Source organism: Pyrenophora tritici-repentis, chromosome 7, assembly GCF_003171515.1.
Source record: "Pyrenophora tritici-repentis strain M4 chromosome 7, whole genome shotgun sequence".
Taxonomy (NCBI): Eukaryota; Fungi; Ascomycota; class Dothideomycetes; order Pleosporales; family Pleosporaceae; genus Pyrenophora; species Pyrenophora tritici-repentis.
In genome coordinates, this window is record NC_089396.1 from 2,034,886 (window position 1) to 2,058,469 (window position 23,584).

The window sequence follows — 23,584 nt, forward strand, 5'->3', positions numbered from 1 at the left end:
GAAAATCAAGCCTTTGCCAACACCCGATAAGCTTTTCTTGCTTACCGAAGATACGGTGTTGGGTGCTGCGTGCATGCGTGGGATATAGTGCTGACGTGCGTGTACTTTCTGCAGGTTCGTGTTCGGCTATCTTTCCACTGATAGTTACGAGTTAACTACCGACTCAGAAGGTAAAGCAAGATAGACGCGATGCTGACGATAGTTATGGAAAGGCCGCGAGATGAAATGGGTGAAAGTGGCACGTGGCCGCAATATATCTCGCGTAGCTTTCTCCATCGAGATTGCAGGTGCGGGTATGTGGGCACGTTCTGATCGCTGCTGGGGTGCGTTAGATTGGGGAGTTGGAGATGAGATGAGCTATCAGATGATGAGATGAGAGATGTGCAACGGGGATTAAAGGCTTGTTTTCTCCTGATCTTCATCATCTGCGGAAGAAGAACATCTTTGATCCTTTTTCCTCCTTCACATCATCCCGGTTACTCGTTGCTGCTGTGCAGCCCCTTCCATTCTACACAATGCAGCTCTCAACTTTCCTCCTCGCCGCTACTGCAATCGCACCAGCCTTCGCACAACTATCTGGAAAGGTCGGGCCTCTAACTACTCATGCGTCTAAATCGGCTGTCAAGATTTGCAACGTACTTGACTATGGTGCCAAGGCGGATAAGGCGACGGATCTAAGTCCTGCGCTTTTGTCTGCGTTTACAGCGTGCAAGGCTGGTGGGACGGTTGTTATTCCTTCGGGAGATTATGCGCTGGCGACTTGGGTGACGTTTGAAGGAGGGAAAGCATGGGCGCTGCAGCTTGATGGTGTGATTTATCGGACGGGGAGTGCGTCGGGGAATATGCTGTTTGTGAGGAATGCGGATGATTTTGAGATGTTTAGTAGTATGGGGAAGGGGGCTGTACAAGGTAAGTGCGATATATGAGGTGGGTTTTGGGGTTTGTTCAGTGCTGACACATTGGGTAGGCTATGGGTATCAAGACCACAAGAACGGGAAGCGGAATGAAGCAAGGATTCTGCGTCTCGAACAGACGGATAACTTCTCGGTTCACGATATCAAACTCGTTGATGCGCCTATGTTTCATTTCGTCATGCACACGTGTACCAACGGCGAAGCGTACAACATGGCGATACGCGGTGGAGAAGAAGGCGGTCTCGACGGCGTGGACGTAACAGGAACAAACATCTGGATCCACGACGTACGTATCCCGCACACCCTTTCCCCTCTCTACCTAACCCAATCCCCAGATAATGGTCACCAACAAAGACGAATGCGTAACCGTAAAATCGCCCTCCAAAAACATCCTAATTGAGAACATATACTGTAACTCCAGCGGCGGCTGTGCCATCGGTTCCCTCGCCGTCAACACCGCAATCTCCTCCATCGTCTACCGCAACATATACACCTCCAAATCCAACCAAATGATGATGATCAAGTCAAACGGCGGAAGTGGCTACCTCGAAGATGTCCTCTTTGAAAACTTCATCGGCCACGGAAACGCGTATTCCTTCGACATCGACCAAGCCTGGGCGTCTATGACTACACTCCCCGGAGACGGTGTCCAGCTCACCAACATCACTGCTAGGAACTGGAAAGGCACCGTTGCGAATGGCGCACAGCGTGGTCCAGTGAAGGTTGTGTGCGCGGATAAGACGCCATGTACGGGTATTACGATTGAGGATTTTGCCATGTGGACGGAGGTAGGGAGTAAGGTTGTTAATCGGTGTAAGAGTGCGTATGGAATTGGGGCGTGTTTGAAGAGTGGGATTGGAGGGGCGTATGCGCCGGTTATGGACACGCAAACGAGTGCGCCGGAGGGGTATGAGGCAGAGAGTATGACGGGGGATTTGGAAGAGGGGTTCGGAATTGATGAGGAGATTCCGATTCCGGAGTGGCCGGTGAGGTTTTATCCGGGTCAGGCGCCGATTACGAAGTTGGCAGGATAGATGGGGTTGTGTGGTTGTTGTGGGGGGTTTTGGCTTGTATATATTTGACTTTTCATGTATCTATGTTTTCGAATTTACAGGCTAGGTGCTTTCTTCGATCGCAAATTTGCTGCATCGATGTGATTTCTTGAAGTCTCTTTGGATTTGAGCATTTACTAAAGCTGTGGTTAATACACTACAATCTGCCCAACACCACAATCGTTTCGTATTATTGCATGCGACCTAATGATGACCCCGAGACTCTCTTCATGCTTATTACAACTACAGTAGATTTTCAAATTTTCAAGGAGCGCCATTGGCTTATAATATTGCGTATCATGGTAGTGTTATAGATGAACCATGGTACACCAAATACCTAACAGCCTCACTATGAACTAAACCCCAAGTCGGTGACCCCTATCCTGCCCGCCCTCCACTACGAACCCACCTCTCACATCCCTCACGAATCACATTCGGCAGCTCCTCAGGCGTCAGTCTATCCCCCAGGACTCTTCATCAAACAAGCACTGACTCCCCGTTCCAAAAACTGCGACGCACCCGACCCGTCCCGACCAAACGGCCTTCCCATTTCCACTAATCTGACCACCGGAACCCTGCTCCCTAGAAAAACACACTGCAACACCAATCCCACCCCCCAAACGTCCCTCGATTTCTTTAATTCCTCCTCTGGTGGCCAGAACCTTGGATCTCCACCCAGCCCACGTGTCTCCCCATCTCCATCCCCGGCAGCCCTCACACACCCAAACCCACTCAAAACCACCCTCGGATACCCATGACCCATCTCAACCGTACCACTCTGATCCCACGTCAGATATACATTTTTTGGTCTAATATCCCCATGTATCATACTCTCCCAGCCCCCCCTTCTTCCCCTCTACCACACTCCCTCCCAGCGCCAGCAGCCTCGTCTCCTCGTATCCATATCCTGTTGTGAGAAAACACACGGCGAGGGCTAGATCCCAGAAGATCTTCCAGAGAAAGCCTTCATCTGGGAGGACGATGCCGTTTTTTATGAAATTGTCTAGGCTGCCGAGAGGGCAGTGTTGGAGGTAGAGGGATGTGTAGGGGTCCGTGGAGATGTAGGCGAAGAGCGAGATTATGTGTGGGTGGTTTTTGAGGCGGGTTAGGGCGGCGATTTCGCGAAGAATAGAGGGGGAAGTGGATTGGGTAGGGAGGGTACGTTTTTCGATGTAGAGAGTTGATGTGGGGATGTGTTTTGTGAGGTATGTGGTTTGCGTAAGTTTTTGGAAAGTGAAGAACTCGCTGCGGGGGTGATTTGTGGACATTTCGCGTGAGAGAGCGAGATAATATGCCTGTAGGGGAAACTTGTTCCTTAAAAGAGAAGGATAGTTGGATTACTGCAGATTTTAAAGAAGAATTTTTAGTTGAGGACAGAAAGACGTGTTTTTGAGTGATTGGAAGTGGCGTAATGCTTTGATTGCTGGCAACATGATGATGAGTATGGGTGATATCGCATCGTAAGGATGATATCGTTTTATATAGTTCTCTGTCAATACTCGAATATCTGGAAGTAGTGATGGCTGGGAGCTGGCTTGATATTTAGTTGGATATGTGTTTTTTGGCGTTTATGACAAGAATAATTCAATAACATCTTTGATTTCCTCTACGCACATGCGATCGCGGCTCACATGTATTGCTATCTTCGAGGATTGACGCATCATTCAAAGTGGCCTGGCGGTGTTTAGTGTGCCAGAGAATTCCCCATGTTGCTGTGGGTCCCAGCCGGCAACTCAAGTTGGAGTCGCATCGCCGAACGCGGGGTTTCACCAAATTCAGGTACACTAATGCTTACCAAGATATGTACCCTCGGGTCGATTTGGCGGCATTTGCAGATCCATAGAGTGAAATCATAGAACTATATAAACTAGCAACATCGCCGTTGTCATTTTCTCGCTTCACACACTCCTGTTGCGCTCAATTGGTGACGTAATCTGCTACCTTCAATATGCGGCTCTTCAATACTCTCGCTGCACTCACGGCTCTCTCCACACTCACAATGGCGCGACAAACACCTTCTCCACCGATCATGACGCTGATATACAGCATGGAAGCGAAACTGGGAGAACGATTTTCGTTAGGCCCTGTCCCGACCGGTGAAGAGCGCATCGTTATTCCCATCGTTGGGGGAACTTTCGAAGGGCCTAGACTATCTGGTAAGAAGTCCAGTTAAAGGATCTGCTAATGCGCCATGTGAATGAAGTCTGCCACTAGAACATTCTTCAATTCCACCTTGACCAAGAACAGGCCTCGTGTAGTATGACTAACACATTCACAGGCAAAGTCCTTCCACTTGGCGCAGATTGGCGTCTAACAGATGCGCGAGGCGCCATTCGACCAGATGCTCGTTACAATATCCAAACCGACGACGGTACCTTCATCACTGTCATGACCGAAGGATTGCCACCAGGTCCGGATGGCCGTACGATGCTAAGAGGGGTATTTGAGACGAGCACGAACGGAACAGCTGAATGGTTGAATGAGGTGGCTGCTGTAGGAGTCTTGACTAGGAACGGGACGGCGAGCGTGATGATTGATATGTGGCAGGTCAGTGTATGGGAAGGAAGAAGTACATGTCTGGCGCTAATGGAATTTAGGTTACACCACCAGGCTGATGATCGCGGTTTGAATAAGATGGTTGACCCGGTGACTTTGAATTGCTGTACCAGGCTCATAGCAATAAGTACCTTATGAACAGAATGAACTAGATGGTTTCAAATTAATATCGGTATAACCAAAAATTTTTATTGCGTTGGCTTGATGTCGGCATCATATTCTGAAAGTGGCGCCTGTGGCTTGATGTGTGGCTGGTAACTAGCCGAAAATCTAAGTCCGACTTCGCTCTTTCCGTCTTTCCCTACCTCACGAACATCAGATAACTTTCCGTTACAGTACAACATTACGTTCAGAATAAATTGATTCAATATGGTGGACCCGCAACAATGGCAGCTTCTTCCACCCGAACTGGTAGAGCTTCAAATCGGCCAAATCGACCTATTGCTGGCCATGTACCCGGAAGAAACCGTGCTTGACGAAAACTCCCAGCATATATTGGATATCTTTCGTGGGACCGACATTGATAGAGCAAAAGCTGTGGTCAAAGTCACACCTAGTATACCGGTGAATCTTGATCTGCCTATCGCAATATCCGAAGAAGAGTCATCGAATTCCCAAACATTGCGACTGGATCTTGGGGTACCGTTTGTATACGAGGGATACCAGCCACCGTTAGATCCACCGGAAGTCAAAGTCCGCATACAACAACCCCATTGGATGAGTAGAGCAGCGACAGCGCAGTTGACATCAGAGCTCCCGCAAGACGAAGACCTACTTGGCACCATCGAGCATATTCGAGAAGCAGCCGTTGCGTATCTAGTGGAAGCTCAGAAGAAAGACACAAACGCGGTACATGTAACCGAGGAGGTCGGCCCACTTGTAAGAGTCTGGTTCTACTTCCCCTCGATTAGCACTCGATCCAAACGCGACGACTTCATCATTCACGCCCCATTATACCAATTGACCGGTTTCCTGTATGCCGGAAAGCCTGGTCTGCTCTGTGTGGAAGGTGGCTCGCAGAGAATCGATGACTATATGAAATTCATCAAGACTGAGAGCTGGGGAGATATCCCTGCGCATCACAAGAAGGTCAGCGAGCGACACAGGGAAAAGTGCGAGAAGAAGGTGTTTCACGATATGACCGAGATTACAGATACTGTAGGTGAGAGAAGAGGTCAAAGAGCAAATAGAGGGGATATGAAGGCGATTGAAGAGTGGCTAGTGGAGAGGGGACTGGGCGATGCCTTCACGAAAGTTTTGATGTAGTTCTGGAGCGCTTTGGGAAATACACATCCCAATATTCAATTTCGAATCGCCATCGAAGCTGTATTGCACGATTTCTGCAATATCAGACTGGCAGAATTGTGTGCCTCAAATTGAGACAGTACATCAACCATTCCAGATGCCCGAAAGCTCGCGCTCATCTACTCCCCCACCTCCCCAATCCAAAACAGCAAATTTGGTTGACACTCCTGTGGCAATGTCCCAACATTCCTAATCGTATAAAACAACGTCACCTTCTTTACAACCTTATGCCCCAACTGCCGCTTATGCTGCACCAACAACCAAGCCACACCGCTTCCATTCGGCGTCCCCAGCAGAGCATGCGCCTGCTCGCTATCCGCGTCGAAGCTAATACCCGGCCACACCGGTACCCACTCCTCATCCTCCTCTTCCTCTGCCCGGTAGTCTGTCAGGAGCTTACTGGTCACCACGACAGTATCTCTGTTCGTAATGGTCCAACGGAGCACATAATTCAGGTCGCCGCCACGCTTCTCTTCATCTGCGACGGGTTCAGTCCATGCGAGAAAAGCTATGTCTGACCAATAGTTCAATACCTCAGGTTGTGTGGGGCGGTCGTATTTCGTATTTTCGGTTGCGACGAGGAAGCCGTTGGGTCGGTCTACTACGTTTCTGAACGTCGCATAAAGTTTTGTGTACTCTTTGTCGCCAACGACGCTCTCTTGGTTGTAAGTTACTTGGACGGGGAGATTATGGCTGCCTTGACCAAGTTCTGCTATGATATTATGAACCAAGGGAAATGAGACGAGGTGTGAAATAGTGGACCTGCTATAGTTGTGTTGTGCGAGTTGTTGGTGGTCAAGGAAATGACTTCCTGGTGAGTCGCCGTTCAGCATCGCTGCGCGGAGTCGTTTGCCCTTGGCAACTGCTTTGTCGTAGGTTAATTGCGCGTTCATTGAGAAGTGATCTGGCTCGTAGGAAGTCATTTGATAGTAGAATGAAGGTTTTTGGGATCAATTGGGACCAATTTATGTCAAAATAGGTTGATTGCTTCCATAGAAGTCATGCGACAAGGTTCAGTCATTCTATTACTTTTTTAGGACTACAATAGCACTAGCACGAGGTAAAGGTACACGCATATGATATAGCTAACAATACTACTCAAACTACTCCTGTCGGCGCCACATATACGGCACTGCTGCCTAAACACCCTTATTCTCCTTCACTTCGTTGTGTAACCCCATGTTGAAAAGAGGAAAGTGGCCGAGAACGGGCTCTGGAGGGTGAGAGTTAGCGAAAGGATGACCCTTACCAATAGTGGACTAGTAGGTGCTGGGTATCGGGAACAACTGAGCCATTGGGTTGATCGTTGTGTTTGACTGCTGTGTAGATCGTTTCCAAGAAGGAAAAAAATCTTCGCTTCTAAGTGTATATGAATTGAGGCGGGTGTTAATTTACATGGTGAATGTAGGAGTAGAGACGCAGGTACCGCTAGACATAGCAGGTTAGTAGCTAAGGAAGTATTGGCGTTCAAATATGTCGAGAGCTGTTTTTCGAGCATAGTGTCAAGCGTCAAGGTTGGGGAGAATCATGTTGTATTAGAGCTGCTGGAAAGAGGTCTATCTACGCAGTGGGAAGAGGGAGTGAAAGAGCTAGGCAGTAAAGGTACTAGCGGGTAAATGGGTGGCTGCCTGGTTACCCAAGGAGGAGCTAAGGGATAAGCCCTATGGCCGACACATAGCAACCACTATGTTTGGCAATAGTAAATGTAGTCTCAACTACTAGTCATCTTAATTCGTTTCCTCGAACATGTCTTCGGGCAGATGAACCTTGTACTCGATCCTAATTTGATCATGATTTATAGCTCAGCAGACTTTCATGGTTCGGTTGTAAGCATATATGAATACTCAAAGCTTTCGTCAGGAGTTTTTCACGTCCTTTCCTCAAGCCAAGAACTTTTGAATGCATGTCATCAACTCCTGTATTCTCTTGCGGGAGTTTATCTAGGATGTGGACACCTCGTGGTAAGTAGTTGGGTACACTTATAGTATGTGGATTTGCCATGCTTGCGAGCGCAAAAATCTCGCAACGACTATCCATATACTGATCTTGTCGTAAGATTTCAGTTAGAGTGCGTAGACTTGGTACAGGAGTTCTAGGATGCCTAGTGCTGTCACGCGACATCAGACGATCACGTGCACATTCACCCCACATCCAGACCACAAACAATCAAGAACACCTCCACTCCATCGATCAAACTATCCCGCACCACTACAGATTCAGTATGGCTACCCCCGACGAAGTGCACTTGAAATGCACTAGAGTGCATGGCTCAACCTCAACAATGCGACCGACGACAGCACGGAGTCTGACTTCTGGATCTTGCCTGACTTTGACGACTGGGAAATCGACACGGAAATGCAGCGGAAAGAAGTGACACAGGTCGACTTATAAATGGCTCCACTGCTTCATCGCGCATCGACGTCAAATCGCGAGCGGCTGAGGGGCACGGCTGGAAGGCGATGGGTGGGACTTTGTGGGTGGGAAGTACGGCGAGGAAGAGAAGGTTGCTAGTCAAAGCGAAGAAAGCGTGGATGAGGAGTTCGATGTCGTGGTTCTGCCGGATGAGAGGGGGTCTTGCTGATCCAGCAAGCAACACCTCTCTCGGTGCTAATGAAAACAGCCGATAGGATTAAGCTAGCTGACCGGGATGTTGATCACCCGGGGATGTTGATCACTCACAAATCCCAGCACTCCCACACAAAACACGTGCTTATTCTCTCAACGTAGTTACAATTGCCACTCTGTACACATAGACTGAAGCGTTTGAGCTGCTGTTTCAGCTGCTGTTCTTTCTGCAGCCTTTTCCTCAGCATTAACATCGCGCTGTGCCTAAAGAAGCTGTGAGGCCTGTACGGCAACTATAATTGTATCTACATCTGCAAAGCGTTGATTTAGGTTAACACGAACCTTCTTTCGTGGCTGTTGAGGCTTAAGAGCCTTAAGTTAACTATAGAGTCTTCTATTCTCTGTTTCTAGCTGTGCTGCGCGTATATTTGCTGTAGCAAGTGCCTTGCCAACTTTCTCGATGAATTAATGAGTCTTTCGCCCAAGACTTTCGTCCTTGTGAAGCTGCCGCTGCGCTACAAAAACCTTACGAGGTCTGTGAGGGGTAGAGAGATAACTCTGAGTAGATTGAGGTTGATCCTGACGCGGTGGAGTGATAGGCCGTTAAGTTACTTAAGATGAATTGACTACCCGGTCAATATTGAATGGGCAGATACCTGCAGTAGCCTATCCTGCCCGGATAACTTTCTTAGTAATTGCGCGCTCTCTTGCGTGATAATAAGCTGTAATAAAGCGCTCTTTCTTTACTGGTGCGGCGTCGTTAAGGTACGAGAGAGCCTGAATTTGCTGGCGGTAAAATCTCTTTACAACTAAGAAAACCGAGAGATCCAGAGGCTGTAAGATATAAGAAGCGTGCGCAGGTAGAAACAGAAGATAGACTTTATTCTGTTTACAAGTCTATAGAGAATCCAGACTTATATAGCTACTGTGGCCATCGAGGATAAGCATCCTCCAACGATCATCTAGTAGAGCTGTCTTGGGTAGAAACACCCGCTCTAACCACTCAACTCCTATCGCATTCGATGTCTAGCCGTTCTCCGACGTTGTGTAAAGCCACTTAGGAATTATTGCTGGAAACTAAGTGCTTTGTAGGCTCTTCCCTTTGAAAATAACTAAACAGCGAAGTTTCTTGCCCGTAGCCGACACGCACTCGATTACCGACGCCCACTCGCGGTTCTCTAGAGACTGATGGTAAGCCTTCTTCTTCTAACTAGATGCGAGTACTCTGGTGTTAGCACATACACCTAAGGCCTTCCCAGTCTTATCTATATTCCATATATCCTCAGCTCTTATACCCAGCCTCGTACGAGTCCTCTCAAAGAGCTCAAGAAACGCGCGTATCTGTACCGGTGTCGCTCCCTTAGCTCGAGCAGCTTCAATCTTTCGGCCTACAACAGATGCGACGCGTGGGTTGCGCTTGAGGAAGGCAGCCATCCAATGCTTGCCTACGGGTCTGTGGTCTCCATTCATCCGGAGGATTCGGTTCGCCATTTCTCGTGCGCGTGCGTGGGAGGGAGGAAAAGCTCGTGCTTCTTCTTCGAGTATCCATTGTACGAGGAAGTCCTCCTGCTCTGGAGTCAATCGCTGCTGGTATACGTGGCTGGCTTGGTTGCTTTGTCTGCCGCGTATGCGCGTTGAGATTGTGGATTGCGGGATGTTGTACGCCTTTGCAGCCGCCCTCTGACTTAGGAAAACACCAGCATCGATATCGCTGATAGCTGCTTGTATAGCTGCTTCACGGTCGCCCATTTTGATTGAGTATGTAGAGAGACAACACGTGTTTTGTGTGGGAGTGCTGGGATTTGTGAGTGATCAACATCCTCGGGTGATCAACATCCCGGTCAGCTAGCTTAGACTTTCTTACTGTGGCGTTATTTCGATACCCCATATCCCCTGCACGGAATAATTCAAATTACCTTTGTCATACACATATCTTCCCATGATTGTTGGACAACTATGTGTAAACGCAATCGGATGCTCCCGCATAACATTCATCTTTCTAGTGGCTTGTATGATCAGCTTGTATAACAATGAACCCAGGTGTTGCAGACGCAACTCCGCGACTTCTTTTAATGTTCTAGCAGGGTTCTTCACACGCCCGTGCGCCAGGTTGACGGCATCGAAGCAATCTACACTCCATGCAACACCCCTACCACACCGTGTAAACGACAACCAAGGCCAGCTTACCACCGAGATCATATGCTCAGGTTCGTCGAGTCCCTCCTGATTGAGCTCAGTGCTTACCATCAACGTACCAATGATTAAGGTTGCGCTTCGGTACATATGCATGATTGCGCGGCTTTTACTTCGGCGCTCAGGTATACAAGGTTACATGAAGACGAACCTATCTCTTTTAATACCAATATGAGGATCTTTCGTCGATCGAGCATAAAAGCTTACTTATATGGAGAAAGAGCTTTGAGTGTGACGCGGTGTCGCATTGGAGTGTCCTCGAAGCTCGACATGCACTTCACAAACGTATTCATCGCAGTCATTGCGGCTTGCAATGCCCTCGCGACACCAAATGCCCGCTCGCCGTACGCTATTAAAGAGACACATTTCGCGCCAGATGAGTGGTCCAAGCAAGAGCGAACGCATGGTCGAAAAACAATTCAACTGCAAATTGGCTTGAAACAAGGACAATTTGATGAGCTTGATCGTCACCTCCAAGAGGGTGAGATACAGGATCGGAATATGCTGCTAGGTCTACAACACTAATACCTTTCAGTGTCTGATCCAGACAGTTAGCGATATGACCAGTACCTCACAGCCGAAGAAGTGAATGAGCTTGTCGCACCGAGCTCAGAGACGCATGATCTGGTTCACGACTGGCTACAAGAAAACGGCATCGACGTGAACAAACAACTAAGCTATAGCCCAGCCAAAGATTGCATAATTCTTCAACTTCCTATTGACATGGTGGAGAATTTGCTCGACGCCGAGTATCACGATTACAAGCATGCTGATGGAAGGATCGTCTCTCGTACGACTCGCTGGTCGCTTCCAACTCATCTCCATGAGCACATCGATACCATTCAGCCCACAACATCCTTCTTCCGCGGCGCTCCACGTACCTGGGTCCACACTGCAGCACATGCCCCAGAAAGCCCTTCACCTCCTACAAATAGCTCTCTCGCAACAGTGTGCGACAGGAACTCTGTCACGCCCAAGTGCTTCCAAACCCTCTACGGCACCAAAGGCTACGAGACCTAAGCCAGCTTCAAGAATAGCATTGGTTTCGCAAACTACCTCGATGAAATCCCCATCCGGCCCGACGCTGAAGTCTTTCTCAAAAAATTCCGCCCAGAAGCCATTTCGCAAGCCTCCGCCTTTACCCAGATATCCGTTGCTGGCGGCCCCGTCCAAGATGGCCCGCTCACAGCCAACCAAACGCGCGACAAGAAAAGCTTCAAGGCAAACCTCAACATCCAAACTATTAGCGGCTTCGTCTGGGAGATGCCCATCACGTCCTATTCCACCGGCGGCCGCCCGCCATTTATACCCGAATCCCCCGGCCAGGCAAACAACAACGAGCCGTATCTCGTTTGGCTCGACTACCTGGTACAGCAACAAGACATTCCAAAGGTGATCAGCACGTCCTACGGCGAGCCCGAGCAATCCGTACCGCGCGCGTATGCCGAGCGCGTCTGCCGCCAATTCGCACAAGTCGGGGCGCGCGGTACGTCGCTATTTTTCCCGTCTGGCAACTCGGACGTCGGCAGGGATAGCAAGTGCTTCACCAACGATGGCAACAATACGTATCAGTTTATGCTGACTTTCCCGGGCGGGTATCCGTATGTGACGAGCGTGAGTGCGACGATGGGCTTTGCGCCCGAGGAGGTCGCGTATCTCCCGCCGTCGAACGCGTCGCTTGGGAATTATTTCGCGCCGGGGGGCGGGTTTGGTAACTATTTTGCGCGGCCGGCGTGGCAGGAGGGTGTTGTACCGAAGTATGTCGAGGCACTGGGGGAGAAGTATAAGGGGTTGTATAATGCTAGTGGACGCGGGTGTCCAGACATCGCGGCGCAGGGGGTGAATTTTGCGTTCTTTTGGAACGGGACTGAAGGTATGTTGTATGCTCTTGTAGTGATGTGCCGTTCTTTTGCTGACCATGGGCAGGTGTGACGTCGGGGACGTCAGCGGCGACACCGCTTGCTGCGAGTGTGTTTGTGCTCGTGAACGATGCGTTGATAGCGGCTGGGAGACCTACGCTGGGATTCTTGTACCCGTGGTTGTATAAGAAGGGATACAAGGTCCTTAACGATATAACCAAAGGTACCAATCGAGGTTGTAATACCGAAGGCTTTGCGGCAGGTGAAGGCTGGGATCCAGTGAGTGGATTTGGGTCACCCAATTTCCCAAAGTTGGTGAAGTTGGCCATAGGAGAGGGGCATTAAGATGTCGTCAGTAGACATAGCTCAATGAAAGCTATCATAATTTGTGTAGGTGAGATATCTACACCTTCGACACCTACGTGGAAAATCGTATTGATAGGCTGATTCATGTCAGCTTCACTGTAGCGAGCGATCAAGGATGTTCACTCGTGGGGTCAGAAGACCATGAGATGGTATGTCGACCGAGTCATATATGTGGGTACGGCTATCGCTACCACACTTTATCATCACACACACATATATGTAGCTGCACTCCTTCATAGCTATTCAATACAATGCAGTCTTCCTCCTCTTACACCATTAAATCATAGCTCCTTCTTCTCCCTTTGAGAGACTCATTGAATTGAGCCTACAGTCGCGTCGTCTCGTAGGCGTTGTTCGGGGAAGTCTATATACCTAGGTAGCTTAGCAGCGCGTTTTACGGTTAATCTCTAATCTATTTAGATAGCTCGTAAAGCGTTCTGTATATCAGCTTCAGTATAGGAAGACTTCGCGTTCGTCTGTTGAGCCATAATAGTTTTGTCAGATAGCAGGCGTGTCGAGCCGAAAGTGCCGACACCGCTAGCTAATAACGGGTTAGCGTCTTAGCAGAACAAAACTCTCAGCGTGCACCTTAGAACAGACACAAGAACAAAAGAAATCATAAACATCCATCACTTTTGTGCAATATCTTATCTGATCTGACAATTAAGAGTCTCACTGCCTCTATAAAGAGCAACGAACACGCAATAATGACGATAAACCAGAACCAGAGGGACGCGACAGTTATCCTAACCGACTCGAGCAAATGGATCCCCTGGTACCGCCAAATCAAGATGCAATGCGAAGCCCTAGAGATATGGGACATTGTAGATCCAGCGGGCAACACACAGCCTCGTACAAAGCCGACCGAACCTCTCCCTCCACTCGTATCCGACTATGAACCAGCCGCTGCTCTGAGAAATACATCATCAGCTCCATCCTCCTCTACACGAACCGCGAGAGCCAATGCCCGAGCGCCTACACAAGATACAGTTGACATAGTCAACCCTGCTGTTCAAACTCCAGCCATACCAGCTCGATACTCAGAACTCTCAGCGGAGGGGAAGGAGGCATACGATGGGGACTCAAGGGAATTCAAGATGGTTTTTGAATCATACAAAATACGCGAACGAAACTATCGAGACGAACGCACAAACATTGCGGCAATGATCAGACACCTAAATGCAACAGTTAGCCCACACCTCTAAGTGAGCTGCTTTGAGGAACATGGAACTCTCCGCACCTGGATCACAAACCTCCAGGTAGCAGTTGGAGTAGACCTCGACGATGAGATCAGAAGGGTACGAGAGAGGTACCACGATTCCTTGAGACCTATGAGAAGCCCGCAAAATTGGGAATCATGGCTCAGCGAATACGACCAAGCTGCAACTCGCGCCGAAGCCCTAAAGATAGGGGACGTGATACAAAGCAAGCTGGTTGTGGACGACTTCCTAAAAGCAATCTCTAAGATTGCCCCAGCATGGATGGCAACATTCACTGGAGCGGGAAGCGACCGGAACAATATAGAAAGAAGGCAGATGATGAAACTCTTCCGCGAACACATGAGCCTAGCTCACCCAACACGAGGCAAATCAAGAAGTGCCTTTATGACGGGTGAAGCAGCCTACGCGGCGAGCGGTGAATCCGACTCGAACACACAGGGGGACGCCTCAAGTGTGCAAATTAGAGCGCCATCTACCAACCCTAGCCAGGGAAACCAAAGGCAAACAAACAAACGCAAAATGAATGCACCTGGCAACAAGTCCAAGCAATTCCAGAAAAGGAATACAGCAGAAGCTGGCGATATATGTCCTGCTTGTGAACAACGCCATGACATCAGTAGCTGCTACTATGTCAACCCAACTTTGGAGACCCCAGATTGGTTCAAACCGAACAAACACATCACAAAGCTGGTACAGTACAAACTTCAGCATGATGCAGACTTACAAAGAATAATACAGGAAACAAACCTGGAAACGAAGCGACCACGCCTAACTACGGCATCACGATCGATTACACCCTACATCAAGATATCACAAACACCGGACTCAGTCACTGATTGACTAGATGGACGCGAGATCTCGAGGCTGGACGAGGGCATGATGAAAGCGGCATTCAATGCGAGCAATCAAGGATACCCATTAAAGGATGCATTCATCCTGGATTCTGGCTCGACGACGCACATCTGCAACAACCTCTCAAGGCTCGAAGACGTACGCCCGCCTGCGATGGGAGATTACATTTGGGCTGGCAACTCAAGGGTTTGGATACAAGGATACGGAGCAGTCAAGGTGACGGCAGAGGGGGCTCAGGGCAAACAAATTCTACACCTAAGCAATGTTGCCTGGTGCCCAGACTTCCTCTGCAGCCTCGTATCATTCAGGCTGCTCCGAAGACAAGGTATATGGTGGGACAATCGAGGAGACCCGACAAGCCTACGACGATGGGATGGTTCAACCATTGCCACCTTATCGGAACACTATGGGCAATGGGTTATCGAGCCACCTACTACATCAACTTCAGCCTTTCATGTGCGTATGAATCGAGCCAAACGATCACCACAAAAGGCTACTGCCATACTATGGCACAAACGACTCGGACATCCCGGGCCATCCGCGATCGAGCATCTCGTGCAGCAATCTGAGGGGGTGAGGATCAAGGGCATCACCACCGTGGAGTGTGACGCCTGCGGCAGGTCAAAATCGAAACGACAAATACGCAGGACGCCTAGACTGAACGACGAAGGGCCAGGTGAAAGGGTAGCCATCGACTTCCATGAGTATGAGGACGGCAGTTTCACCAAGGAGAAGAGCCAAATGCTGATCACTTGCCGACGGTCCCGATACACATGGGACTTCTACTTCAAGGACAACAGACCGGCTCGCTCAATCATTCGCCTCCTAGGCCTCTTCGTCCAGTTCATGAAGAAACAATTCAACATCACAGTCAAAGTCATCGAGACTGACAACGAGATCGTTACCGTCAAACAAGAGGTCGAAAAATGGTGCACGTCCCTATCAATCAAACTCGAGCCCTCCGCTCCAGATACTCAAGCTCAAAACGGAGGAGCTGAGCGCTCAGGGGGTGTTATAAAAGAAAAGGCACGCGCAATTCGACTGGATGCAAACCTTCCATGGGAACTCTGGCCAGAAACTACCAGAGCGGCGGTATACCTATACAATCGAACGCCAAATTACCCAAACAATTGGAAGACACCATACGAAATATTCTATACACACGCAGCTGCCATGAACGGCATAGTCACCGGACCTCGAAAACCAAATCAAGCTCACCTAAAAGCATATGGGTGTAAGGCTTTCGCAATGACAGACGACACCCACAGAGGAAAGTCCAGGCTACAGAGACTAGATCCGAAGGCCTGGATTGGATACCTAGTGGGATACCAGTCGACGAACATTTACCGCATATGGATCCCATCTATGGCAAAGGTAATCAGCACTCGCGACGTAGTGTTTGACGAAGAAACAATCTTCAATGGCAAGACTGAGGACCTGATGGACAATCTCATGCACAACACCCTAGAGGAAATCGCAACGTGGGTGAGAACAGTCGAACTCCCAGGTACTCAGAGCCAACAAGCAGAAACCGAGACGTTCTACGAGGACGATACGACGCAGGAAGAGAGCCCGCGCACTCAGAAAACCAGATACCACCAAGGAAGGAAGGTGGTAGAGGCATATCTAACCCCGCCACCAACTCCTCCACCTGTGGCCTTGCTAGTTCAAGGAGAGGTGAACAACGAGGATATGACGAACATGTCCAACCAATCAACATCAATGACCAGTCCATGGGCAGCCGCATTCATGGCCGGCACCGAATCAGGACACATTGGTCAACACGAAGGAAAGTCAATCGACAAGGCTCAGGTGAAGAGACTACTATCCAAGGGAATCAAGCCCCATCGTAACCAGCTACCGCCACTCCCAACAGCATACTCAAAGCTGGAAGACCATCCACTATACGAAATGTTCAAGGAAGCAGAAAAGACACACCTTCGGAGTCACCAACAAATGAAGTCATGGACTGAGGTCCAAGCATCACCAGTCAAACGAGCAGGGCACCAGATCCTAGACTGTATGTGGGTATACACCTACAAACTCGACAAGCATCACCGCCTCATCAAATGCAAGGCAAGATTGGTAGTAAGGGGAGACCAACAACGCAACATCACCTCCCAAGACACATACGCAGCAACATTGGCAGGACGCTCATTCAGAATGCTTATGGCAATCGCCGCCAAATACGATCTTGAGCTGAAACAATACGACGTCACTAATGCTTTTGTGCATGCTGCAATCGACAGAGAAATATACATGAGGATGCCAAAAGGATATCAGAAGCCTGGCACTCTACTCAAAGTGCAAAAGGCACTCTACGGGCTCCGGATCTCACCATTACTGTGGCAGAAAGAATTCACCGCAACTCTTGCTTCGATAGGGTTTCAACAAATACCACAGGAGCCATGCTGCATGATCAAAGACGGAGTTATCATCTTCTTCTATGTGGACGACATCATCGTTGCGTACCGTTCAAAGCAAGAATCAGAGGCCATGAAGGCCATCAACTGGATCCAAGAAAAATACGCTTGTACGGGAGGAGACAACTTACAGTGGTTTCTCGGTGTAGAGGTTATGCGCAATCGCAAGCAGAAGACCATACAGCTATCTCAAGCTGCATACGTCGACAAAATCAGTCAACTCATCAACCACCAAAATGTAAGGCATGATACGCCAATGTCAGGCATCGAACTCCGACCACGAGAAGGACTCGCAGCACCAGCTGAAGTCAACAAGTACCAACGCAAGATTGGATCGCTTCTATTCGCTGCAGTCACAACAAGACCCGACATAGCCTTTGCAACATCACGACTTGCTCGCTTCCTAATCAATCCAAGTACAGAACACCAAGACGCTGCAGACCGTGTGCTCCTGTATCTCAAGAAAACAGAATCCCTAGCCCTCGAACTCGGTAGAGGCGATGGCCTCGAGGTAGCAAGTGACGCGTCGTTTGCAGACAACACACTGGACAGGAAAAGCTCGCAGGGATACGCAATCAAGCTGTTCGGAGGACTCATCGCCTGGAGAGCAAGCAAGCAAGATACTGTGACAACATCAACAACAGAAGCAGAGCTGCTTGCCCTATCACAAGTTGCTAAGGAGGCAATCTTAACGTCGCGGTTGTTAAAAGAGCTTCAGGTAAAGCTAAGCAATCCAATTATCACAATCAAGTGCGACAATACTCAGACGATCCGTCTAGTAAATGAAGACGTTGCCAAATTGCAAACAAAGCTTCGGCACGTTGACATACACAATCACTGGCTACGACAGGAGGTTACCCGAAAGGTGATCAAGGTAGAGTATGTGCCGTCTGACAACATGATCGCAGACGGGTTCACAAAGCCACTGCCAGCCAATAAATGGGCCAGGTTCCTTGATCAACTGGGACTCGTCGAGCGCGAAGAAGCCCCGCTCAGAGAGATTGAGCTCAAGGAGGTGCAAGAGCAACTGGAAGGCCTCATTATGTAGGATCGATCAACCAGTTTATGCAGCTTGCAATATGCCTTCCAAGCTGAGGGGGTGTGTCAGATAGCAGGCGTGTCGAGCCGAAAGTGCCGACACCGCTAGCTAATAACGGGTTAGCGTCTTAGCAGAACAAAACTCTCAGCGTGCACCTTAGAACAGACACAAGAACAAAAGAAATCATAAACATCCATCACTTTTGTGCAATATCTTATCTGATCTGACAAGTTTACATTCAAGTTACTGTAGTTTTGGTGAGATCTTGACAAAAGGTGACCGCTCGCTTGTGAAGTACGTTATAAGGTAACTATTGGCGTCTGAATTAGAATATAGTACTACGATTTCCACTTCTCTTTACTCAGTTCAATTTAGTACCATATCCAATTGACACAATCTACAATCGGCCGAGCTTAAACTCTCTATCGAGAGAACTCCATACAACGACATGTAGGTTGCGGACCTCTAGATAACCAAGACGATCTTCTGTCACTGTACACATTTAGGAACTTGCTTCGTCGCCTACCTTACACTCTCCATCTAAACATAGGGAGGGACTACTTACGTGACCACCCTACGGTCAAGGAGTTAGCAACACATCGTCTACCGCTTGGCTAGCACTTGCTTTCCAAACACAGGAAGAGGCTACTTACATTGACAGTACCGTCACCGTGGCATTTAACTGGTTCACATTGACGCTCCTCTATATTTCCATTCGGGACAGCTACTGGGACAGCTGTCACAAGACCCAAGAACGCAGCACAAACAACGAGGAACTTCATTGTAAAAATTGAGGATAGATTTGGAAGAACAAAAAGGTTGATATGAGGTATAGTAAAGGCAATGTTTGCTAAAGAGATTGAAGAAGGACTGTTGTCTTGGTGCCGACAGAAGACAGTTTAAATAAAATACACCGAATCGTAATACTTGGAGGCTAAGACGACTGTTCCGTACGTATAGTCCGAGAAACGGACAGCTACGGTTACAACAACTGTCACCATAATTTCATAACACGTCTGTGCTGCTGCAGGGGTAGTCAGGGGTCATATCCTGTGTTATTCGAGGGAGCAAAAAAGTCCTTCTTTTGCTCCGCAACATATCCGAACTCAACAACCCTATATTAGTGATCAATCTGCACTCATACGCTTACACCCGAAGCCTATTCCCACACCGATTATTTATGAGCGAGCCACCAAGCTAGCGGTGGCGGTATTGCGGCCTCGTTCTACACCCCCTTTGCTACGAGAGTAGACCACGTAGTCGTCCTCTCTCTTGTAGAGGTTGCCGCTCTAGACGATTGCTGCACCATATTGATTACGTTTCCCATGTTTGTCTGGATCGTTTTGCGACTAAGTGTCACGGTAACCACCGTGGTCCCCTTGACACTCCTGCCTCTGACCCATGCGCTCCTGCTCTTAACCCGTACGCTCCTATCGCAACAGCGCAATGTACTATCCTCGACAGTATGCTACTACCCCGACATCTGTATGACGTCACACAAGCTTCCTTCCGCTATATATCTTTCTCTGGTGGAACTCTCCACTTCTTTTCTTCACGCAACGTCTTGTATTTACACTTGAGTACTGTACGTAGCACACAAATCAAACTTCTTCATAAGTTCTGAGATTACTGCTCGTTGCCTCTCGTGACAAGGTCAGTTTAGATCAGTCCAGGTCAGTTCAGTCAGTCCACTGCAGCAGCAACGTCAGTTCAGTTCAGTCAGTCCACAGCAGCGGCAACGTCAGTTCAGTCCAGTCCAGTTCAGTGACCTTCAAACATCAGTTCAGTCAGTTCGGAGACCTCCGGACTGACTGAACTGACTGATAGCAAGTCTGACGCAGACACAGCTTGTCGACGTAACGTGCGAAGGCCATCGTGGCAAGACCTCCCAGGCTTTTCCGGTGATGTAACTGGGTCCTCAACATCACTGTCACTCTATAGTGGGCCGTCCGCAGTGCTATGGAACTGGGATAAGCATACGAATTTCAATAAGCTGCAACACTTCGCCATCAGGGATTGTGGACTCAGTGGCGAGGAAATGGAATGGATTGCTCAGAACAATTTACTCCCCAACCTGAAAACGCTCCTCATCAATCTCAATTGCAACGACGACTACAACGAGCAACCTCGCTACATTGAGAATGTAACCTCCTTTTTTCAGTCTATCGACTCTCTCGAGGAGTTGGCTATCAACGGGCCTATGGAGCCACAAATGATAGAGACAGTCTTGATCCATCATGGACCAACGCTAAAGAAGCTCAGCTTGACACCCTCTGAATCTACGTCCAACACGCGCGTTCGAAGAGAAAAACTCCCATGGTCTTCACTGAGGATAGGACTTTGCAGATCCAGATTCTGTGCCCGGTACTGGAAAATCTCGTGATTACAGTCATGCGCAACAAATCTAGTGCCTCCGAGAGTGCCGTCTACAAGTGATTTAGCAAGATGAAAACCTTGCAATCTCTGTTTTTAATCCTGGATTGTGCTAATTGGCGGAGCTGTCGAGATCCGACATACAACGACGAAGGGGAGCATCGAGAAATTTTCCGGGACCATTCAGCCATTATCGTCAAGAGAGGTGATATAAAAAGGGAATCTTACGAACGTGAACGGCCTAGACGCATGGACCCGGTTGCCCTAGAGATATTCCATTTTATCTGGTCCCTCAAACAAAACAGTAGTGATTGGCGGGATGACTGATCCAGTTTTCACCTCCAGGGCTTCAATCGATACGCCAACCTGCTATATAAAACTAACAGGGTATCTAGGAGCGGGAAGAAGAACGCCAACACGATCAGACCGGGTTGTGAGGAAGATTCATTAAGGATAGTTTCGTATCAGAGCAGAGTGACAGTGGAAAGGCAAGCCAGGAAAAATAACATAGCATCATTCTCATCTAAGAAAGTTCCTCGTTATATATCCCAAAATCTCTATCATAAGTGCAATGAACGACACCTCATACGCGAAAACGCTCCACCCTCATACTGACCAAAACTCATCAAACCCAGAAACCTTCATGACATGTATATATAATCTCAAGCTAACACCCAAAATTCACTCAGCACATCCCCGTCAACACCGCCATACCGGCCACATGATCCACACCCGCAACCGCATCCTCCTCCTCTTCCAACAACTTATCAATCTTACTCTTACTTTTGATGTGCCAAAAAGCCTGCGCACCATCCACAAACCTCCTACTAATATCATCGACCTCCTCAGCCGGACATGCCGCAAAACACAGTCTGAAGCAGTTAAAGCTGTCCTTTACTCTGATCTCTTCGTTGGCTGCAAACATACTTCCAGGCGCAACGAGAATAACATAAGGTTTCGTTGTCCAGAAGACCCAGAGAGCCTGTGCAAGACGGGCGCCAGGGACTTGTTTGGCGAGGGGATGGGACGAGAAATCGAAGCGTACCCAGACGAACATGCCGCCCAGCGGTCGGACGAAAGAGTACATGGGTTTCTTCTCGACTACAGCCCAGTCGTCGCTGTCATCTGTGACTTCAACGAGACTCTTGCGTCGACCGGCTTTTACAACTTCCCGGCCCGTGTCGAGCACGTCGCACATTTGCTGCATGCGGCGTTCGTAGTTGCCTCGCATGCCTTCGAGCCAGCGCACCCAGCCGTCAACTTTCCAGCCGCTGCCGTCTGCGGAGCCTCCCTTTCCTGGGTCGTTGGAGGATTGTGGGCCCATGAGTAGCTCTGCGATCATCGATTGTACGAACCCAGAGGGCTGCTGGGTGGAGGTTTCGGTGATGCGTAGGATGCGCTCGACGAGCGCGGGTTGTGCGGTAATCCATCCGAGACGGCAGCCTGGGGCGACGGTCTTGGAGAAGGTGTCGAGGCGTACGACGCGGCCTTGGTAATCTACGCTTAGGTAGGAGGAGATGAGGCTGTCCAGGAACTCGAAGCCTGAAGACTTTGTAGGCTTTGGGGGAACGCTGCTAGACGAAGAAGACGGGTATTGTAGGTACCAGTACGGGTCATCCTCGATGATGATTACATCGTACCTGACGCAGAGGGCGTATATCTCCGTTCGTCGCTGGACTGATAAGGTACCTGATGTTGGATTCTGGCCAATGGTGACAGTGTACATGAGATGCGGTCTGCGACCCTTTGAAAAGTCCCAGTTTTCCAGAACATCTTCTAATCCTCCAGGACCTTGGGCCATCATGCCTTCGTCATCAATAGCCACGGCTGCAATGTTGAAGCCGCGTGGCCTGCACGTCTGAATAGCATTCATGTAGCAGTACTCCTCGCAAAGAATACCAGGCCTTTCATCGACAGGGTCGTGATCGGCTGACCACTCATCACTGAGGGCAATTATCGTCTTGGAGAAGCCATCGGTAGAGCCACAGGTCAAGATGACTTCTGGGCCACTCTTGTATGGTACAAAAGGATGTAGGTTCTCTCTTGTGAACTGACGAATGAACTGATACAAGGCTGGGTAGCCCATAGCTTGTCCATATTGTAGCGCCGACTTCAAATCGATCATGCGGAGAGGGTCTGGTACGTTGGAGTTCTTTGGGACGACGAGGCGCGACGACGGCGGCGTCTTTTCCTTACGCGGGATGATGGACGTCTTGGCTAATTGAGAGGATGGGGGGTCTTCGGCGGGCGGGTCGACGGGCTTGTTTGGCGTTGGCTGCCATCGATTCGGGTGTGCAACCTTGGCTTCGAGTGTGTCGTATGGAAAGTAGTGGTCGTTGGGCAGGCCTATGAAGTGTAAGTAATTACAAGCGACATTCAGGTGCAAGCGACTGTACCTCCGGCTAATTGTGCAATACCAGGTATCTGGAAGTACTTGTAAAACTTCTTGATGGCGGAAGCCTCACGCGCTCGTGTACTTCGTGATAGGTGGTGGGTGAGATCGACTGGATCGGGAAACGAGCTAGGCTCGGAGCTGTACGGCGCCATGGTAGGACACTGCAGCTGCGTATCGATAGCGCTGTAACTGTACCTAGTAACACAAGTCTCAAAGGTCTCAAAAGTCAAAACCGTTCAAATGATAATTACTTTCAGATGGAACAACGAACAGCGAACAGCAAAAGACGGAGCCGAGACGTCCACCGCCTGTAAACTAGTCCGTGGAGCCGATAAGGAATTGATTAGAAATGTCGGCTTTAACAGTGACCTCATCATCCAACGGGAGGCCTGTATGTACAAACTAGACCCGATTGAAGACAAGGCGTACAGTAGACACGTGATGACAGCTGGCTAGTCTACCCAACTCGACA

At 49.1% G+C, this 23,584-nt stretch overlaps 13 protein-coding genes across 13 annotated transcripts; 8 read left to right on the forward strand and 5 right to left on the reverse strand.

The window, feature by feature from the left end:
- Positions 1-515: 515 nt before the first annotated feature.
- Positions 516-1,948, forward strand: PtrM4_131810 (Glyco-hydro-28 multi-domain protein; the record flags this gene model as incomplete). The annotated part of the gene is made up of 3 exons (XM_001941193.2): positions 516-909; positions 968-1,200; positions 1,250-1,948. 3 exons carry the CDS (start codon positions 516-518, stop codon positions 1,946-1,948), a joined length of 1,326 nt encoding a protein of 441 aa, XP_001941228.1.
- Positions 1,949-2,775: 827 nt separating this feature from the next.
- On the reverse strand, positions 2,776-3,234 carry PtrM4_131820 (SPS1, Serine-threonine protein kinase; the record flags this gene model as incomplete). Its single annotated transcript, XM_001941194.2, has 1 exon — positions 2,776-3,234. One exon carries the CDS (start codon positions 3,232-3,234, stop codon positions 2,776-2,778), a length of 459 nt encoding a protein of 152 aa, XP_001941229.2.
- A 731-nt stretch (positions 3,235-3,965) lies between these two features.
- On the forward strand, positions 3,966-4,581 carry PtrM4_131830 (DUF3237 domain containing protein; the record flags this gene model as incomplete). The annotated part of the gene is made up of 3 exons (XM_001941195.2): positions 3,966-4,122; positions 4,245-4,513; positions 4,564-4,581. The coding sequence occupies 3 exons, from the start codon at positions 3,966-3,968 to the stop codon at positions 4,579-4,581; spliced, it is 444 nt and encodes a 147-aa protein (XP_001941230.1).
- A 310-nt stretch (positions 4,582-4,891) lies between these two features.
- Positions 4,892-5,788, forward strand: PtrM4_131840 (duf1115 domain protein; the record flags this gene model as incomplete). The annotated part of the gene is made up of 1 exon (XM_001941196.1): positions 4,892-5,788. One exon carries the CDS (start codon positions 4,892-4,894, stop codon positions 5,786-5,788), a length of 897 nt encoding a protein of 298 aa, XP_001941231.1.
- Positions 5,789-6,044: 256 nt separating this feature from the next.
- PtrM4_131850 (uncharacterized protein) lies at positions 6,045-6,750 on the reverse strand (the record flags this gene model as incomplete). The annotated part of the gene is made up of 2 exons (XM_066109049.1): positions 6,045-6,051; positions 6,086-6,750. The coding sequence occupies 2 exons, from the start codon at positions 6,748-6,750 to the stop codon at positions 6,045-6,047; spliced, it is 672 nt and encodes a 223-aa protein (XP_065961041.1).
- Positions 6,751-9,598: 2,848 nt separating this feature from the next.
- On the reverse strand, positions 9,599-10,141 carry PtrM4_131860 (HTH-Tnp-Tc5 multi-domain protein; the record flags this gene model as incomplete). Its single annotated transcript, XM_066109050.1, has 1 exon — positions 9,599-10,141. The coding sequence occupies one exon, from the start codon at positions 10,139-10,141 to the stop codon at positions 9,599-9,601; it is 543 nt and encodes a 180-aa protein (XP_065961042.1).
- A 714-nt stretch (positions 10,142-10,855) lies between these two features.
- Positions 10,856-11,110, forward strand: PtrM4_131870 (uncharacterized protein; the record flags this gene model as incomplete). The annotated part of the gene is made up of 1 exon (XM_066109051.1): positions 10,856-11,110. One exon carries the CDS (start codon positions 10,856-10,858, stop codon positions 11,108-11,110), a length of 255 nt encoding a protein of 84 aa, XP_065961043.1.
- Positions 11,111-11,308: 198 nt separating this feature from the next.
- PtrM4_131880 (uncharacterized protein) lies at positions 11,309-11,605 on the forward strand (the record flags this gene model as incomplete). Its single annotated transcript, XM_066109052.1, has 1 exon — positions 11,309-11,605. One exon carries the CDS (start codon positions 11,309-11,311, stop codon positions 11,603-11,605), a length of 297 nt encoding a protein of 98 aa, XP_065961044.1.
- A 243-nt stretch (positions 11,606-11,848) lies between these two features.
- PtrM4_131890 (uncharacterized protein) lies at positions 11,849-12,789 on the forward strand (the record flags this gene model as incomplete). Its single annotated transcript, XM_001941198.2, has 2 exons — positions 11,849-12,458; positions 12,512-12,789. 2 exons carry the CDS (start codon positions 11,849-11,851, stop codon positions 12,787-12,789), a joined length of 888 nt encoding a protein of 295 aa, XP_001941233.2.
- A 728-nt stretch (positions 12,790-13,517) lies between these two features.
- Positions 13,518-14,870, forward strand: PtrM4_131900 (uncharacterized protein; the record flags this gene model as incomplete). The annotated part of the gene is made up of 2 exons (XM_066109053.1): positions 13,518-13,997; positions 14,031-14,870. The coding sequence occupies 2 exons, from the start codon at positions 13,518-13,520 to the stop codon at positions 14,868-14,870; spliced, it is 1,320 nt and encodes a 439-aa protein (XP_065961045.1).
- A 39-nt stretch (positions 14,871-14,909) lies between these two features.
- Positions 14,910-18,353, forward strand: PtrM4_131910 (uncharacterized protein; the record flags this gene model as incomplete). The annotated part of the gene is made up of 1 exon (XM_066109054.1): positions 14,910-18,353. The coding sequence occupies one exon, from the start codon at positions 14,910-14,912 to the stop codon at positions 18,351-18,353; it is 3,444 nt and encodes a 1,147-aa protein (XP_065961046.1).
- A 493-nt stretch (positions 18,354-18,846) lies between these two features.
- Positions 18,847-19,126, reverse strand: PtrM4_131920 (uncharacterized protein; the record flags this gene model as incomplete). Its single annotated transcript, XM_066109055.1, has 2 exons — positions 18,847-18,918; positions 18,998-19,126. The coding sequence occupies 2 exons, from the start codon at positions 19,124-19,126 to the stop codon at positions 18,847-18,849; spliced, it is 201 nt and encodes a 66-aa protein (XP_065961047.1).
- A 2,276-nt stretch (positions 19,127-21,402) lies between these two features.
- Positions 21,403-23,264, reverse strand: PtrM4_131930 (ARO8, Transcriptional regulator protein; the record flags this gene model as incomplete). The annotated part of the gene is made up of 2 exons (XM_001941199.2): positions 21,403-23,063; positions 23,114-23,264. 2 exons carry the CDS (start codon positions 23,262-23,264, stop codon positions 21,403-21,405), a joined length of 1,812 nt encoding a protein of 603 aa, XP_001941234.2.
- Positions 23,265-23,584: the final 320 nt, after the last annotated feature.